Source organism: Notamacropus eugenii, chromosome 3 (genome assembly GCF_028372415.1).
Source record: "Notamacropus eugenii isolate mMacEug1 chromosome 3, mMacEug1.pri_v2, whole genome shotgun sequence".
In the NCBI taxonomy this organism is placed as follows: Eukaryota; Metazoa; Chordata; class Mammalia; order Diprotodontia; family Macropodidae; genus Notamacropus; species Notamacropus eugenii.
Window position 1 is genome coordinate 47,993,354 of NC_092874.1, and position 15,404 is coordinate 48,008,757.

The 15,404-nt window shown below is 44.4% G+C and overlaps 1 protein-coding gene across 3 annotated transcripts in view; it reads left to right on the forward strand.

The window, feature by feature from the left end:
- Positions 1 to 14,882, forward strand: part of LOC140532715 (protein lifeguard 1-like) — a 51,310-nt gene extending 36,428 nt beyond the window's left edge. For 2 of the 3 annotated variants that reach the window (XM_072651511.1, XM_072651510.1), the window contains 3 exons: positions 16 to 105; positions 8,941 to 8,988; positions 14,208 to 14,882. In XM_072651511.1, coding sequence (XP_072507612.1) covers positions 16 to 105; positions 8,941 to 8,988; positions 14,208 to 14,357 — 288 coding nt within the window. In that variant the 3' untranslated portion in view covers positions 14,358 to 14,882. Of the gene's footprint in view, positions 1 to 15; positions 106 to 8,940; positions 8,989 to 12,168 lie in introns of all 3 variants that reach the window. The other variant, XM_072651512.1, reaches the window with a different exon arrangement.
- The last annotated feature ends 522 nt before the right edge of the window (positions 14,883 to 15,404 follow it).

Below are 15,404 nucleotides of genomic sequence, written 5' to 3' on the forward strand. Positions count from 1 at the left end.
TTATCTTTTCCTCAGTTCGATTTTACCAGCCTCTCTGCGAATCTCTGGGTTTTACTTTTGGTGTTAATCCTCTATGGAACTCTTTATTCCCTTATGCGTACCTATGTAAGTACAATTGGAAACCTTCTAGAACAGGAGTCTTTTCATTACCATCCCATCATTAGGAATGTATATGAGATTTGAGCTCAGAATGGAAGGGGGGTGTGGAGAGAAAGTAGGCCCCATTGCAAGTGGGGAATGGTGAAATCTTTTCAGTTACTCCTAAGCTGCTCCCAGAAACACAGATCCATCTTTTAAACAGAAGTGTCCATCCCAGTGAGGTTCTAATCCCCAGACACCTCAGTCTCCAAGGAATTACAAATGAGGGAAGCACAAAGGTGAGACCTTGCAGAATACGTCCAGGAATGACCTATATGCAAAAAGTGTAAGGACAAGGATAATGTCCAGAAATGCAGGATTAAAAGAAAGAAGGGTCCGGTCATGTAGCAAGAGCAAGGGGTAGTTGAGAAGGGACAGACAGCCTGTGAGCTGCGCTGAGGGCCCTAAAGAGTGAAAAGTGAGGAAGAAACCCTCCCTCCCCCCCAGTGCATGGAGGAGAATTCATGGGAGGACACAGGCCAGGATTGTCCAGGATGTGAACATGTGCATAGGTCGTGATCTGCAGCAATGGAAGGTGAAGGGAACGGGGAGGGTGAGTGGGGGAATAAGCACTCATTAAGTGCCTACTATATGTCAGGCACTGTGCTAAGCACCAGGGATGCAAGAGAGACAAAGCGCCACAAGGGGCTAGTAGTCTGATGGGGGAGACAACATGCAAGCAACTACACACAGCAGGATCTACACAGGAGAGGCTGGAAACATTCCCAGAGGAAAAGCAGTAGTATCAGGGGGGACTGGGAGAGCTATCATGCAGAAGGTGGGATTTTGGCTGAGCTTTGATGAAAGCCAGGGCAACCAGAAGGCATAGACAGGAAGGGGAACAATTTCAGGAATGGGGGACAGCCAGTGAAAAGACAGAGAGTCGGGAGGTAGAGTGTTGTGCGTGAGGAAGGCAGTGTCATTTGATTGTAGGGTGTGTGGGAGAGAGTACATTGTAAGAAGACTGGAGCCAGGTTGGAAGGACTTTCAAAGCCAGAGGATTTTATTTTGGATCCTAGAAGTAATAGGGAGCCATGGGAGTATATTAAATGGGGAGAAAGGGGTAACATTACCATATGTGTACCATAGGAAGGACAGCTAAGTGGCTCAGTGAATTGATTGCTGGGCCTGAAGTTAGGAAGATCTGGGTTCAAATATGGCCCCAAGCACTTGTCATCTGACTCTGGGCAAGTCACTTGACCCTGTTTGCCTCAGTTTCCTCATTTGTAAAGTGAACTGGAGAAGGAAATGACAAACCACTCTAGTTCTTTGCCAAGAAAACCCTAATGGGGGTCACAGAGAGTCAGACATGGTTGAAAGGATTAAACTACAGTACTATAGGATGATCACTTTGAAGACTGAGAGGAGGATAAACTGGGGTGGGGAGAGACTTGGGGCAGAGAGACTGACCAGCAGGACTACTTTTGCTGTAGTCCAAGCATGAGGTGATGTGAGACCTCACCAGGCTGGTAGCAGAGTCAGAGGAGAGAAAGGGGCATTTTCAGGACACATGGGAAAGTAGAATCCACAAGACTTTACAATATGTTAAAATGGGGGTGATGAGAGAAAGTGAGGCAGCGAGGGTGACAGTTAAGTTGTGTGTCATCTGGGTGACAGGGAATGGCGGTACCCTCCACAGTAATATGGAACTTGGGAATACGAGAGAGTTTGGAGGGGAAAGACAGGTTGGTCAGTTTTGGACATGTTAGTTTAAGAGGACCACAGGACATCCAGTTGGAGATGCAAGACTGGAGGTCAGAAGATCTGTTAAGGTTTCAGGATGTATTGTGGTAGGATCATCTCAAAGAATTCAGAGTCAGACCACCTCTAATCCAAGTACAGGCATTTATTGAGATTGACGCCTCTCATGAAGTGAGCTAAGTTCTAAGAGGAAACCAGCAACTTCAGAGAAAGCAAGGTGGATTTGTGTAGGGTAAAGATGCGATTACCTAACAGAAATTATGAATATTAAAAAGGCAGGAGGGGTTTGTCAAGGGATTGGGTAGTAGGGGAGGGGTCCCTTCTGTGGCTATGTGGTCAAACATTCTGCTTATGTTGCCCTCTGATAGTCCTGTCTGGTCAAGATGGATAGTTAGGTATTGGGGTCCTGTCTTGGGCTAAATGGATGATGTGATTGTGGTTGTGAACAAGAACATACCTGTTCAAATATGTGAATTGAATCTGAGGGCAGTGGTTAGCTAGGGGCAGCGGCTATATTGAGTCTGGGGGCCTGAGGTGTGCTTAAAGTCACATTGTGTGGTTAAATCAGGATGTGCCCACTGTGCAGTGGGGCACATAAGGAAGTTAGAATGTTGGGGATGGAGGCAGCTTTATATTAGGATTCCATCGGATGCACATGCATGTGCGCATGCACACACACACACATACATACATACACATAGATATTTATATTTGACAATTCTTTAGTCAACTAACGTATCGTCCTTTGGTAATTGATTGAATATTTGGCATTATGGAGTAACACTATGATCTTTCAATAGTATTACCAATAAAATGTTATCACCTGGTAAGTGTAGATGTAAATAAGGGTTTTGGACACTTGGAATAGGTTCAGTTTATTAGAATGATAGTGTTATGAAGGTCAGAGAATTAGGGGACAGTGGGACTGTCCCTCTAGGAAGAGGATTGGGACATATGCTTAGCATATGATCAGAGTCATGTGACCACCACATGTTACTAGAAAAAAATTCAGATAGAGAACAGTTATTGGACACAAGTTTGTGATGCCCCATCCTCCATGTGAGGTGTGTGTATGGGGGGGAGTGTCTTTAATAAAATGGTGACTCTGATGAGCAAGGAGGGCAGCTTAGTGCAGCACTGAGGATCAAGCTTGAAAAATATAGTTGAGTTTTTACCTATTTCATTGGTTGTTGTTTTTCATTCTTGAAGAGGACAAAATGACATCACCATGATAAAGTGAAGTTTCAGTGTGTCCGACTGTGGCTGTTCAGACCAATATGAGCTCAGAATGCTCTACCACAGGTTGGGCACAGATAGTCCTTGTGAATATTTGGGTGGATATTCCAAATTTGCGCATCCTATGTTTACTTTGTGCTGTCTTAATTCTGCTTTGCTCATAGAGCACAGAGCCCTTTCTGATGTGGGCACGCCATGCTGAGTGGTCCTGTGCTAGTATCTCCCATGTCGCACAATCAATTCCAAAGTTCTTATGAGAGACCTTGAGAGAGTCCTTGTATTGCTTCTTCTGACCACCATGTCAGAACACTTGCCCTGTGTGAGTTCTCCATAAAATAGTCTTTTTGGCAAGCGTACATTTTGTATCTGAACAACATGACCAGCCCTTTGGAGTTGTGCTCTCTGAAGCATAGTTTGAATGCTTGGCAATTTAGTTTGAGTAAATGTCTCATACCTTATGGAAGCAATTCAGTTTCCTGCCATGGTGCTGGGTGACTGTCCATATTTCACAGGCATACAACAATGAAGTCAGCACAACAGCTCTGTAGACCTTTAGTTTGGTAGTCAGTCTGATATCTCTTCTCTCCCAAACTTTTCTTCGGAGTCTCCCAAATACTGAGCTAGCTCTGGCAATGCGTGTGTCAACCACATTGTCAATGTGTACATTCCTGGAAAGTACATTACCAACGTAAGTGAACTTATCCACAGCATTCAAAACTTGCTGTAACCAATAGTTCCGTGTATGGACGGTATGTTGGTAGCTGATGGAGCACCTGTGTTTTCTTGTTGTTAACTGTTAGGCCAAAATTAGCACAAGCAGCAGAGGATTGATCCAGTTTTATGCTGATAGTAGCCATCCAAAGTGCTTTTATGATGCCCTGAAGGCTATTTATGGCTCAGTGACTTATGGTGCATCTCAACTACTCAGTGCTGACAGAGCCACATTGATTAGTGATAAGGACATGATCCTAGAGAGCTGGGCTGAACACTTCCATCGTGTTCTCAACAGACCATCATCAGTCAGTGATGAGGCCATTGACCATTTACCTCAGGTTGAAGTCAGTCCCTCCTTAGGTGAACTTCCAACTGAAGAAGAGGTTTTGAAGGTCATTAGGCTCCTTTCATGTGGCAAAGCATGTGGTGCTGACTCTAGTCCAGCTGAGATTTACAAGGTAGGGGGACCATTGCTCATACAAAAGCTGACTGAAATTTTCCAGGTTATATGGCAAGAGGAGGTTATCCTCCAGGAGTTCAAGGATGCCCTTATTGTCCATCTCTATAAGGAAATAGATTGTCCTACAACAATTACAGGGGTTCTTTCTCTTTCTCTTAGTCATTCCCTGTTCAAGAGGTTAAAGAAAGACCGTTGCCAGTTGTAACAGATAACTCATATGTGAGAGATGATCAATATGAATTTTGTCAAAGATATTGCTTTTATTCATGTCTAGATGTCTGAGAAATCTCTCTCCTCAAAGTTTGATGGCAGTCTGACTTCAGGTAATGATGAGATGCCAGATACACTAGGCCAGTGGAAGACAGATCATGAATACCATATAGAGGGGGTTGAAATGTTCTCACCCTGAGTCATAGAGTGAAACGTCACCTGAGCATGAAAAACGAGAGGTGCCCACTAGGTCAGACTTCACCTGAGGGTTGACACAGCCTTTTATTCTGCATTTTAATGACAGCTTAGGAGGCTTGAGAGTGGCCCTGCACCAAGTGGCATTGGCCATCAAAACTTTAAGTGACAGATGAGACCCAGTATTCCATCCACGATCTGAAATTTCTGGCTTTGAAGGATGCTCTCCCTGGGACTTTTAAAGACTATCCAAAAGACTGTGTTCTTACAGTTCCAAGTATGAACTGCAACAATTCATCAAATTATACTTTGACCAGTTCCAAGTTGGATGCTGTTTGCCAGGGATGGGTGGCAATGTTGGCTAACTTTGAGTTCAGCATTCACTGCTGACCAGGAAGGACTAACATGGATGAAGATACACTGTCCAGAAAAGCACAAAATGCTCTGGAGAAAGTGATACTCGGCCCCACAAAACTGCATTTCAAGTAAATGTTAGTACAGCTGAAAGTTGGGGACTATGTGCCAGCAGAATATGCAAATCTCACTGGTCTTCCTTGTCTTAGTGGTCCATGGATGCTTGGCTGATTGATATAGTGATACAGACTAAGAAGCAAGGCAGGGATGCTAAAGGACTCAGCTGCCAGCTTCCTAAAGGCAGTCTGTCATTGAGAACAGTGGCAGAAGTTGGAGCTGTAGCACTTGTTGTACTTCTCTGCTGCTGATTCCACACATGGTACCAGAAGTAGCTGGTGCTACCCAACACATGTGACTCTATGGCCATGAAAGCTCTACAGCATGATTTTGGACACATGGGTCAAGAAAGGACCTGGGATTAGTAAGAAACAGATTTTTATAAGCCCTCAGTGGCTGCAGATGTCACTTAACAAGGGTTAGACATGCCTGGTGTACTCCCAGTGAACAATATAAGTGCAAGCAAACTCTTTGGGACTCATCTACACTGACTTCCAATCTTTGGAAAGCATTAGCAAGAACCCAAGTGGTATGGTGATGGGCTCCTTCAACTAGGTACAGGCACATATACTCAGTCCATGGCTGCTCAGGTATTGTGAGAAAAATATTTCTTAGTTTGTGGACCTACTACCAGGATCTAACTCAACCAAGGTAGAGACTTTGCAAGTACAATGCTGAGAAGGTTGTTAGCTGGGCCGGCATTATTTAATATGGAATACTTTCCCATTCTCAAGGAGACCTGAAACTTGAATGTATCTGCTGAACTCTGATGAATGTGTCAGGGACACCAAGATCAGAACAAATCCATAACCAGAACAATGCCGCTAAGAGCTATGCCAAAAGTTTTATACTCTGTCTGCTCTTGTTTGGCCACAATCCAGGCTTACCTGTTTTCTTGTGCTTTTGGAGTCTCTGAGGACTGAAAGCTGTCTATTTATGACTAGAACGTCTCTCAGTTGAGGGAGAAGTTGAAGGAAGCTTACACATTTGCTGTACTTTCATCTAGAAAGAATAGTGAAAGAAATAAACAGCAGTGAACATGATTGACGCTCACATTATGGTTGAGGACCTTTCACAAGGCGAGAAAATCCTACTGAGAAGCCCTAGTGTTCATGAGATGAACTAATCAGAACCATGGAAGGCTACCCTGTCCTGAGTTGTAGAAAATGGGCACCTTTCTTGTTTACAGGGTAGTCTCCGAGACAGGCAGAGATCTAGAAAAGATAATTTATTGCAATCACAGATTGTTAGTAGTTGGTCTCCTGAGTGGGCAGGTTGAGACAGGAAGATGCTCAGATCAGTGGAATCTAACCAAAAGAGATACCAAGTCATACCAAGACTGTGATGCAAACAGTAGATCAAAAATGGATATCAAGAGTAAAGACCCTATGCATACTCTGTACCCCAGTTACCGGTTCAGATGATGGGAGAAGACTGTCACAGAAATGCTTTCTTTGCCTAGTGCTTCAGTCCTAGAGACTCCTTGGGAACAAACATTTCCCTAAGAATTTTTATGTTGTGCTTTTTGCTTTCTGTTGGTATCAAGTCCGTTTGGTAACTCTCTGGTAACCCTACTTTGTTTTGTGGTGATTCCCATCCTTACTGGCTTTTGTTTTGTGGACATTTGTGTAAACCATGAAATGTGCCTGTAATTTAGATCTGGGTTTGTGTTGGCCTCTCTTGTATGGTTGTTGTCCGTTTTCGAAGAAGATGCTTTGTGGTCTAAGGACAGATCTGGGCTTGTCACAGCTGACTTTGCAATCCCAAACCCAGCAGAGAAGTGTAACTGTCCTACTGATGAGCCTTGGACTGGTGCCTTGTGAGGGAGCACTGGTCACTAAAGACCTTGGGAACCATGTTTCTTCTCAGCTGGAAAAGAGGGAATGTTAACAGGAGTTGGAGACCAAGAGGAGAAGTTTTTGATTGCAGGAGGATTTTGAATGAGTCCCCTCTCAGAGGAAAGAGGAGATGAGGGATGTGACAATGGCATTGGTGACCACTAGGATCAGTTCTCCTGCTCAGAACCCCAAGGGGGACTCCAGGAAGCAAAGCCTTAAAGGTGAGGCTGGAGACTGCAGCATCTTATTCTGCCATGGGTACTTACCAGGTGGCTGGAACTCTGAGGACAAAAGAAACTGGGAACAACTGTTCAGGAAATGCCAGTGGCTCCTGATTGCCTCCAGGGTCAAATATGAAATCTCCTTTTTAGCTTTCAAAGCGATTTGTGCCCTGAAGTCTTCCAGTCTCCTTACACCTTGAAAACTTTCACCTCTGAAATCCTGTGGCACCAGCCCTTCCCTGTTCCTCCAAGAAGACCCCCGCTTCTTGACTCGTAAGAGTTTTCTCTGGCTGTCCCTGGAATGTTCTTCCTCCTCTTCTCTGCCTTCCAACTTCATTGACTTTATCCTTCTATAGGAAGCCTTCCCTGGCCCCCTGCTACTCCTCCCTTCCCCCCCAATACCCCCCCCCCGGCTTTCTTTCCGTTGATTCTCTCCTGTTCATTCTGTCTGTATCCTGCTGAAACACAGTTGTTTGCATCTTGTCCTCCCATTAGACTGGGAGCTCCTTGAGGGGCTCTCTTTGCCTTTCTTTGTCTCCCCAGCTCTTGGCACAATGCCTGGCAACACAGTAGGCATTTGATGAATGCTATTTGACAGGCTGACCATGCCCTGCCCCTCTGCATTTCACCTGAGCACTACTGCCGTTTGCTTCTAGGAATCTCAGATTCTGCTTAAGACTGTACCTGACTGACCTAATCTCCATCAATCCAACATTTCTTAAGTGCCTCCTGTGTGCAGGCACTGTGCTGGCAACTGGGATGCAGATATGGTCCCTGCCCTCAAGGAGATGATCTTCTACCTGAGGGATATAGAATGTCCTGGGAAAAGGAAATACAGGATGTTAAAAAGTTAATGCAAAGTGATGGAGGTGGCTGCAGGGGCAGCTGGGACAATCGACCAGAAAGTCTTTTGAAGGAGGTGCTGCTTGAAGGGAGCCAGGGCTTCCAAGAGGCAGAGTTGACCAGGTGTAGGGGAGAGTCTGTGCAAAGGTATAGAGATGGGAGATGGGAGATGGAATAGCAGAGGTGCTTAAACCTCAGGGTGCATGAACTTGTTTGTTTTAATTTGATGGCTGAATTTCAATTATATCAAGGTTCTTCTGCAATCCTATTGTATTTTGTTTATGGATTTTAAATATTATTCTGAGGGGTCCTTGGGGTTCACCAGAGGGGTCAGTCATACAAAACATGTGAAGAAGCTCGGGGATGAGGTATAGATTTCCCACGTGAGTGGGAACCTTGCTTCCCTTTCCTGGAAAGAGGCCTGAGTCACCTTAGGAGGAGTTTTTCAAGCTAAGAAGAAGAGTGTGTCCTGAAGGCAATGGGGAGCCAGGGAAACTTCAGAAGCTGGGGGGCTGGGGGGTGGGGTAGGGTGACCTGACCGGGAATATCAGCTGCATGGAGGATGGAATAAAGAGGGGAGAAACGGGGGACAGGAAGAACAATTAGGAGGCTGCTGCCACTGTCCAGGGGAGAATGAGAATGGCTTCGGTAGGAGTGGAGAGAAGGGGGTGCAGGCCTGACCATTCCAGAATACGAGGTTTAAAGGGAACATTGGACTTGTCTCCAGTTATTTCTAGGGTCCCTGAGCTCAGGGTTGTCTCCTTCCCAAAAGTAAGAGTGATGCTCAGGAAGAACAGGGATGATGGCCGTCTTCTCCAGCATTGCTCCCTTAACACTGCTGCCCACGGATGCTGGTTGGTTGGTTGGTTTTACCTATGTCAGAAGCCACCAACTTTCTCTTTCTGCTTTACAGTGGCTCCGTTTGATATTTGCTGCCCTTGGAACGCTGTTTTTTTCCGTGGTAAGTCCATCTTTCTTTCCTTTTCTCAAGTTTTTAGGAAAGGAAGTAAGTGATTTCGATGGCATGGATTACTTAAGCTCAGCCAGAGAGGCCCCTGGGGAAGGCTGAGATTCACTGGTGTGTTCCCATGTGGCTTGGGTGCACGTTTGTGGGGCCTAGTCTAGACAGCCCTTTGGGTTAATGCCCTGTAACCAGGAAAACACAAGGGTCTTCCTAGATCCAAGGGCAGGGCAGAAGGGAAGGAACAAGCATTTATTAAACACTTACTGTGTGCTAGGCACTGAGCAATATTATCTCATTCACAGCCACCCTAGGAGGCAGGTACAGATGAGGAAGCTGAAGCAAAGAGAAGTTAAGTGACTTGCCCAGGGTCACACAGCTAGGGAGCATCTGAGGCTGAATTTGAACTTGGGTCTTCCTGACTCCAGGCCCTGCTCTCTAACCACTGTAACACCTTAAACCAGTTACAGGGGGAGGGACTAATTTGTGTGTTTTTAAACAGGCATAGATACATACAGATAGAAATAACAAGGAATAACTCATAATTACATAGCCCCCAGAATGTATGAAGAGTGCTTTCCTCACAAGGACTTTGTGAGTTTGGAAATACCAGCACCATCATTTCCGATTTACATGTGGGGAAACTGAGGCTGAGAGAGGAGGTGATATGGCTAGAGAAGCGCTAGAAAAATCATTTTGTTGGCTGAGTGGTGGGCAGGTTAGAGTGGGGAAATGCTGGCAGGGGGGCGGTAATTGCTATTGCAATTGTCCAACAATGGTCCCTTGAGATTGCAAATGGTGGGCCCAGCTCCAGCTGCTCTCAACTGCTGATCTCTTCTCTTCATTGGCCACCCCCTCCCCAACCCCACACACAAAGTGATGGGAAATAAACCTTCTAGTGCCACTTATAAGGACTGGCGAGGGTGGGGGGAGCAGCAAGGCAGCATGGACCTAGAACAGGGAGGGAGGAAATTGGAGGGGCTGCCTTAGAGGCTTCCCCACCTGCTTTAGAATGGGAAAGGAGGAGACTGGACCAGCTCACAGGGACAGCAGCTGGCCCCATTCTACTTCTTGGAGAGCCATGATCTGGTTCATCCATCTACCTCTTGTTCTTCCCCCACTTTTCTTTCCCCCTTTTCTTCTTCCTTTCCTCTCTTTCCCCTCCCTCTCTACCTCTCTCTCTCTGTGTCTCTCTTTCCTTCTTGCCTTTCTCCCTCCTTCCCTCAATAAGGTAACTGAAGCCCAGAGAGGTTAAGGAAGCTAAGTTCTGCCAATTCTTTCAGTATATCAAGTATTTAGGAGGTGGGTGACTCAGTTGTTTAGAATGTGATACCTAGAGAAAAATGGCTATTCTGGGCTAGTACTGCAGCCCTATCTCCAGCCTATCTTGCTACTGACCCTGTTTGCTCATGAGGGGTACAGGACAAGAGAGGGTGGGTAGAACAGCCAACTCTTTCCCTCGGTACTGAGAAAATAACACAAAAGCCCATATCCACCTGATGGTAAGGAAGTCATTAACACTGCATGTGAAAGATTTGTGCCCATTTTGTAACAGCCATGCTGTCCTGATACTGCCTTTAGCTGTGATCTCTAGATCAGTTTCAGTGCACAATAATTACTTCTTAACGAAGATGCTTTGGTCCAGTGAGTGTTGAAGGGGTGTGGGCTGCTGGGTCCCCAGGAACTTCAAGGGACATCAGCTGGATTAACATGGGCAGCCCCCCACCCTGTCTTCCTCAATGGACAAACTAGTCAGAAGCAGGATGGAATGATGGAAGGAGTCGAATTTGTTGTCAGAAGACCTGGGTTCAGATCCTGACTCGGCCGCCCTGCAAGTTCCTTGGCCTCTCTGGTCTCTTTCCTGATCAGGTGCCAGTGGCTGAGAAGTCCTCTCAAGCCTCCCAGGCCAGGAATCGCCTGCTCTGCTCCTGAAACGCCCCTGTTTAACGCAGGCTGCAACAGACAGGCAGGGTCTACTTTTTGTTGTGCTTTGTCCACCTTCTTGTTCGTTGGTGCTTGTCAGGATAGAATAACAGACAATAAGTAATTTTAAAAGTAAATTCCAAATGTCCCTGCTTGCTCAGTACTGTCCCAAAGGCCTTTAAAACGTCTTTTCCATCATAATTAGCCGTAAAAGGCTTCTATGGCAAATGTCTGCTTGAGCTGGCCTTTTAGCATGGGGCGAGTTTTAAGAGAAATCTCTACCCATGGGGTGAATGTGACATTGAAAAGGTATTCACAATACTAGTCTTTGGCAAAAGGTGTTTTATAATGATGTTTTGTTTGGGCTGTGTGAGAGCCTCCTCTCAGGAAGTAATGAAGTCAGAAGTTCTTCTGGGGTTTTGTTAGAAGCAGCCTGCCCCAGATGTTGAGACTTCAGTCTGGTGGAAAGCTGGCAGATGGAATTTGAAGCTGCTGCCACGTGTGGTCTCTGTGGGAGACTCCCATAGACTCACAGGCAGGTCCCTTGCGCACTCTGGGTGAGAAAACTCTCCCAGAAATCAGTGGACTGGAAAAGCTTGTCATGGAGGGGACCATTTCGAAGTGTAGGCAAACAAGGGACTTTTTACCTAGGACCATGTCCTCTTCTGGAGGCACTCTGCTCCCTTTCTAAGCTTTGTACCACTTGATAATTGGGTAAGAGTGGAAGGTTCCATTGCGGTCTTGTTCATTGGATCATCCCAAGTCTGGTTTTCTGTCCAAGAGAGTTAATTTCCCCCATGAGGAAAAGCTGTTGAAATTGGATGATTATGGGAAAGTTGAGTTTTAGAGGTTTGGAATAATCCTGACCTATTTATGTTCACACTTAATCAAGATTTCATTTTCTGAATAACTACATAACTGCAGTTTATTACTAACGCTGATAGTCCTATCTCTCTGGGGTCTGACTAGGATGTGTTTTAAAGAACACAGGCTCTGTGATTCCCTTGGAGAAGAGAAAGGCCACTTTATAATGAGGTCTTTGGGGGACTTTTGTAAATAAACCTCTTCGAAGAATCACAGAATCTCTGAGAGGGAAAGGGCCCCTGAGGTCACTCCCTGCCACGATGCTGACAAGGGGTCATTCTCCATCTCCTAGGGTAGTCCCTTGTACTTTTGGAGAGCTCCAGTTGTTAGGAAGTTTTTCCTTCTATTGAGCCTGGATCAAGAGCCCTCATGGCTCCTACTTTTGTCCCCTAGGGCTAAAAAACCCAGCTCTTCTGTTTGGAGATATGTGAAGACAGCTGTCAGGTTTCTGAGATGTTTTCTCAAGACTAAACTTCTCCAGCTCTTTCAGCCACTCCTAGGTCGTGGTTTCTAGTCCTCCCCCTGTCCTGATCAGCCTCATCAGGATGTACATTAGCATAAGTGTGATCTTCCTGAAATGGGACATCATAGCTGACAACAGCTATCTGTGGTGGGGCCAGGGCAGTGTGTGGTAGTGAGACGATTGTGCCCTTTGTGCTGAATAACTCCAGGATTGTATTAACCTATTTGGCTGGCACATCCCACCTTGTATTGACTTGGTGGTCCCCAAACACCTCCAGATTTTTCTGTTGTTTAGCCCTATCATCTCTTATGAAGTTGGTAATTTTAACTTGAGTGAGAACTTAAAATGTATCTCTACTAAATTTTTCTTATTTAATTAGACCCCTGCCACTTAGTAAGAACTTAGTATTTGTTGACTGATACAACAAACACAAATGAGTACAATGCAAGGCAGAATGAGACTGGGTAAAGGAGAGATGTAAAATCCTACAGAAAATCTGTGGAAGAAATCACCTTCATCTGGAGTGCAAGCAAGGAAGGCTGCATGGAGGAGGGGGCGCTTGAACTAGGTTGGAGAGGGAGATGGAGCATATTCCAGTCAAGAGCAGTGCCGATGGTAGGACTCTCACTTCCCTTTTGCTAGGAATGAAGGAAACAACCTACTACGTGTCAGACATTGTTCTAAGCATTTTATAAATATTATCTCATTTGAGTCTTACAATAACCCTTTGAGGTGGGTGCTATTATTAACCCCATTTTACCGTTGAGGAAACTGAGGCAAGCAGGGTAAAGGGACTTGTCCAGGGTCCCAACGGGTTCAGGCAGCGTACTTGAACTCTGGAAGATGAGTCTTATTGCCTCCAGGCCCAGCACTCTACCCCAGGGCACCACCCAGCTATTTGGGAATTGGAGTCAGGAGTCTTGGAGCTCTCTTCAAATAGTTGAGCTTTTCTAGGTTTTTAAATACCTCGCAAGCATGTGCTAGAAAAAAGGAAGTAACTTCTGCCAGCAGCCTTAGTCCCTGTTTCTGTAAAGTGTGCTCCCAAGCAGCTACAGCATTCTGGACAGCGTGGAGGAAGGCTGGTGTATCTGATGATCTATGTCCTGTCCATGGTTTGTAGCTGGTGTTTGAGGGTTCAGAGTAGAACTACGTAACTAAGCTAATGGGCTCATTCGAGTTCTTTTAAATCCATACCCCCCACCCCCTCTCCTGGTTCTGGGAACCTGAAGGACGTCAGGACCAGCCACAAGGCCCTTGTTTGGGAACACCAGGCCAGTGAGAAGTACTGCTTTGTATTACAAATGTAAACACTGAAGAATCATGATTTTCGTTTTATTTCTTGAAACTGTGATTTGGCAAGCAGGGTATTCTAATGAAATATCATTAACAGTAGACTTTGAAATGTCTCAGAATTGAAATTTATTCTAGCTCCCATACACTGGGTCTTCTAAGTTTTTAATTCTATGACTTTGAATGAGCACATGCTGCTTTAGTGTAGAAAAATGTGGAAATAAGGAAGGATTCCTGAGTTGGCATTTCTTGTTTCTGGAAGACATTTGTTACAAATTCATCCCAAGGGAAAAATAATACTTCAGAATGATACAGGACACAAGCTGTTACCACAAACTCACTTTCTGCAATTTTTTTTTTTTGTTTTAAAAATAGCATTTCTATGGGTTTGCATTTTTAGGTTTTTGATCCTGACAGCTCTGTGAAATAGGTGCTATTATCATCCCCATTTTACACATGAAACTGAGGCTGAGTGGTGGTGAAGTATGTGCCTATGCCAGGATTTGAACTCAGGTCTTCCTAACTCCAAGTCTAGTACTCTATCCATTGTGCCATTTAGTTCTTTGAAAATGTGACTTCTCACCCTCAGGAAACAGTACAAAAACTGTACTGTTTGGATAAAAGTGTCACAGTTAAAAGGCAAAAACAATTGGATGATTTTTTTCCCCTTTTCTTCAAGTACCTAGTGTTGGACATACAGCTTATGCTGGGAAGGAGCTATCAGTATGCCTTGAGTCCTGAGGAATATGTCTTTGCTGCCCTGAATCTCTACCTGGACATCACCAATATTTTTGTTTTTATTCTGGAGTTAATTTCCACAGAGCGTTAACTTAGCCCAGTGTTCCAGTGAATACAGGAATATTGCTGTTGTCGATAGCATGCTAATCCACAGCATTCTAATCCCCTCTGGAACCTCTCCCTTCTTCCCCCTTTTAAAAAGTTTTAAATATTTTAGATTTTGGCAAATGAAGAAACCCAATGTTGGACAGAATGTAGCAATTTTATTTTTAGTTCCCCTGTCAGGTAACAAAGTATTCTTGGGGGAAATATCTATTCTTTAGAAATATTTTGTTAAATCATAAAGTACTCCACCTTAACTCTACACATACTTTTTTTTTAAAGGGAAATGTTATGCCATGATCTTAGCTAATAATAGCTTTTCCAAACTTCAAGAATTTTTTAAAAAAGATTTTATATGGAAGGTAGTTTTAAAAATTCTTTTAGAAAGTGATTATTTTCTAATTTACATATCAGATGTACATTGGTTTCTGTGTGACTACTTTGTAGGATCTGGGGTCTGATTTAACAGATGTAAAGAACTTGTAAATAATAAAGTTGATTCCATAAACCTCCATCCATTCTTTTTCTCTTTTCTTCACTTGACTGGGATATTTAGAAAGACTGGTTTAGAAAATGATCAGTTTTGCCCAACTCAAGTGAATTCTTTTAGTCCTTTGGCACACATCCCAAGTGGTGGAGAGAGGGACCTACTGCTGAAATTTGTGTCATTTGTGTCTTATTGCCTCCTTGGCAGGGAAATCCTTGGCCAAATGCTTTCATCACTAAGCATCTTAGGCAAGGCAGACCCATCCCTTGATGATCAAGTGGGGTTTCTGAAATGACTTCAATGAACTGGGTAGTTTTTTTTTCCTAATAGATTTTAGCAAAAAGTCTACAGATTTTTAAAACTGGGTTAGATAGAATGCAGGTGAGGCTAAAATAGTTTTTCTCTAGTTTTCATCCTTTTAAAAAGTTTTGGCTGCTGGATCAACTTGTTTCTTAGACTAGCCTTGCTTACTTGCTTGGTAAAAGGTTGATGCACCATCGGGACAAATATTCATTGAATGTCCCAGGTCATGATTTTTTCTGAATATCA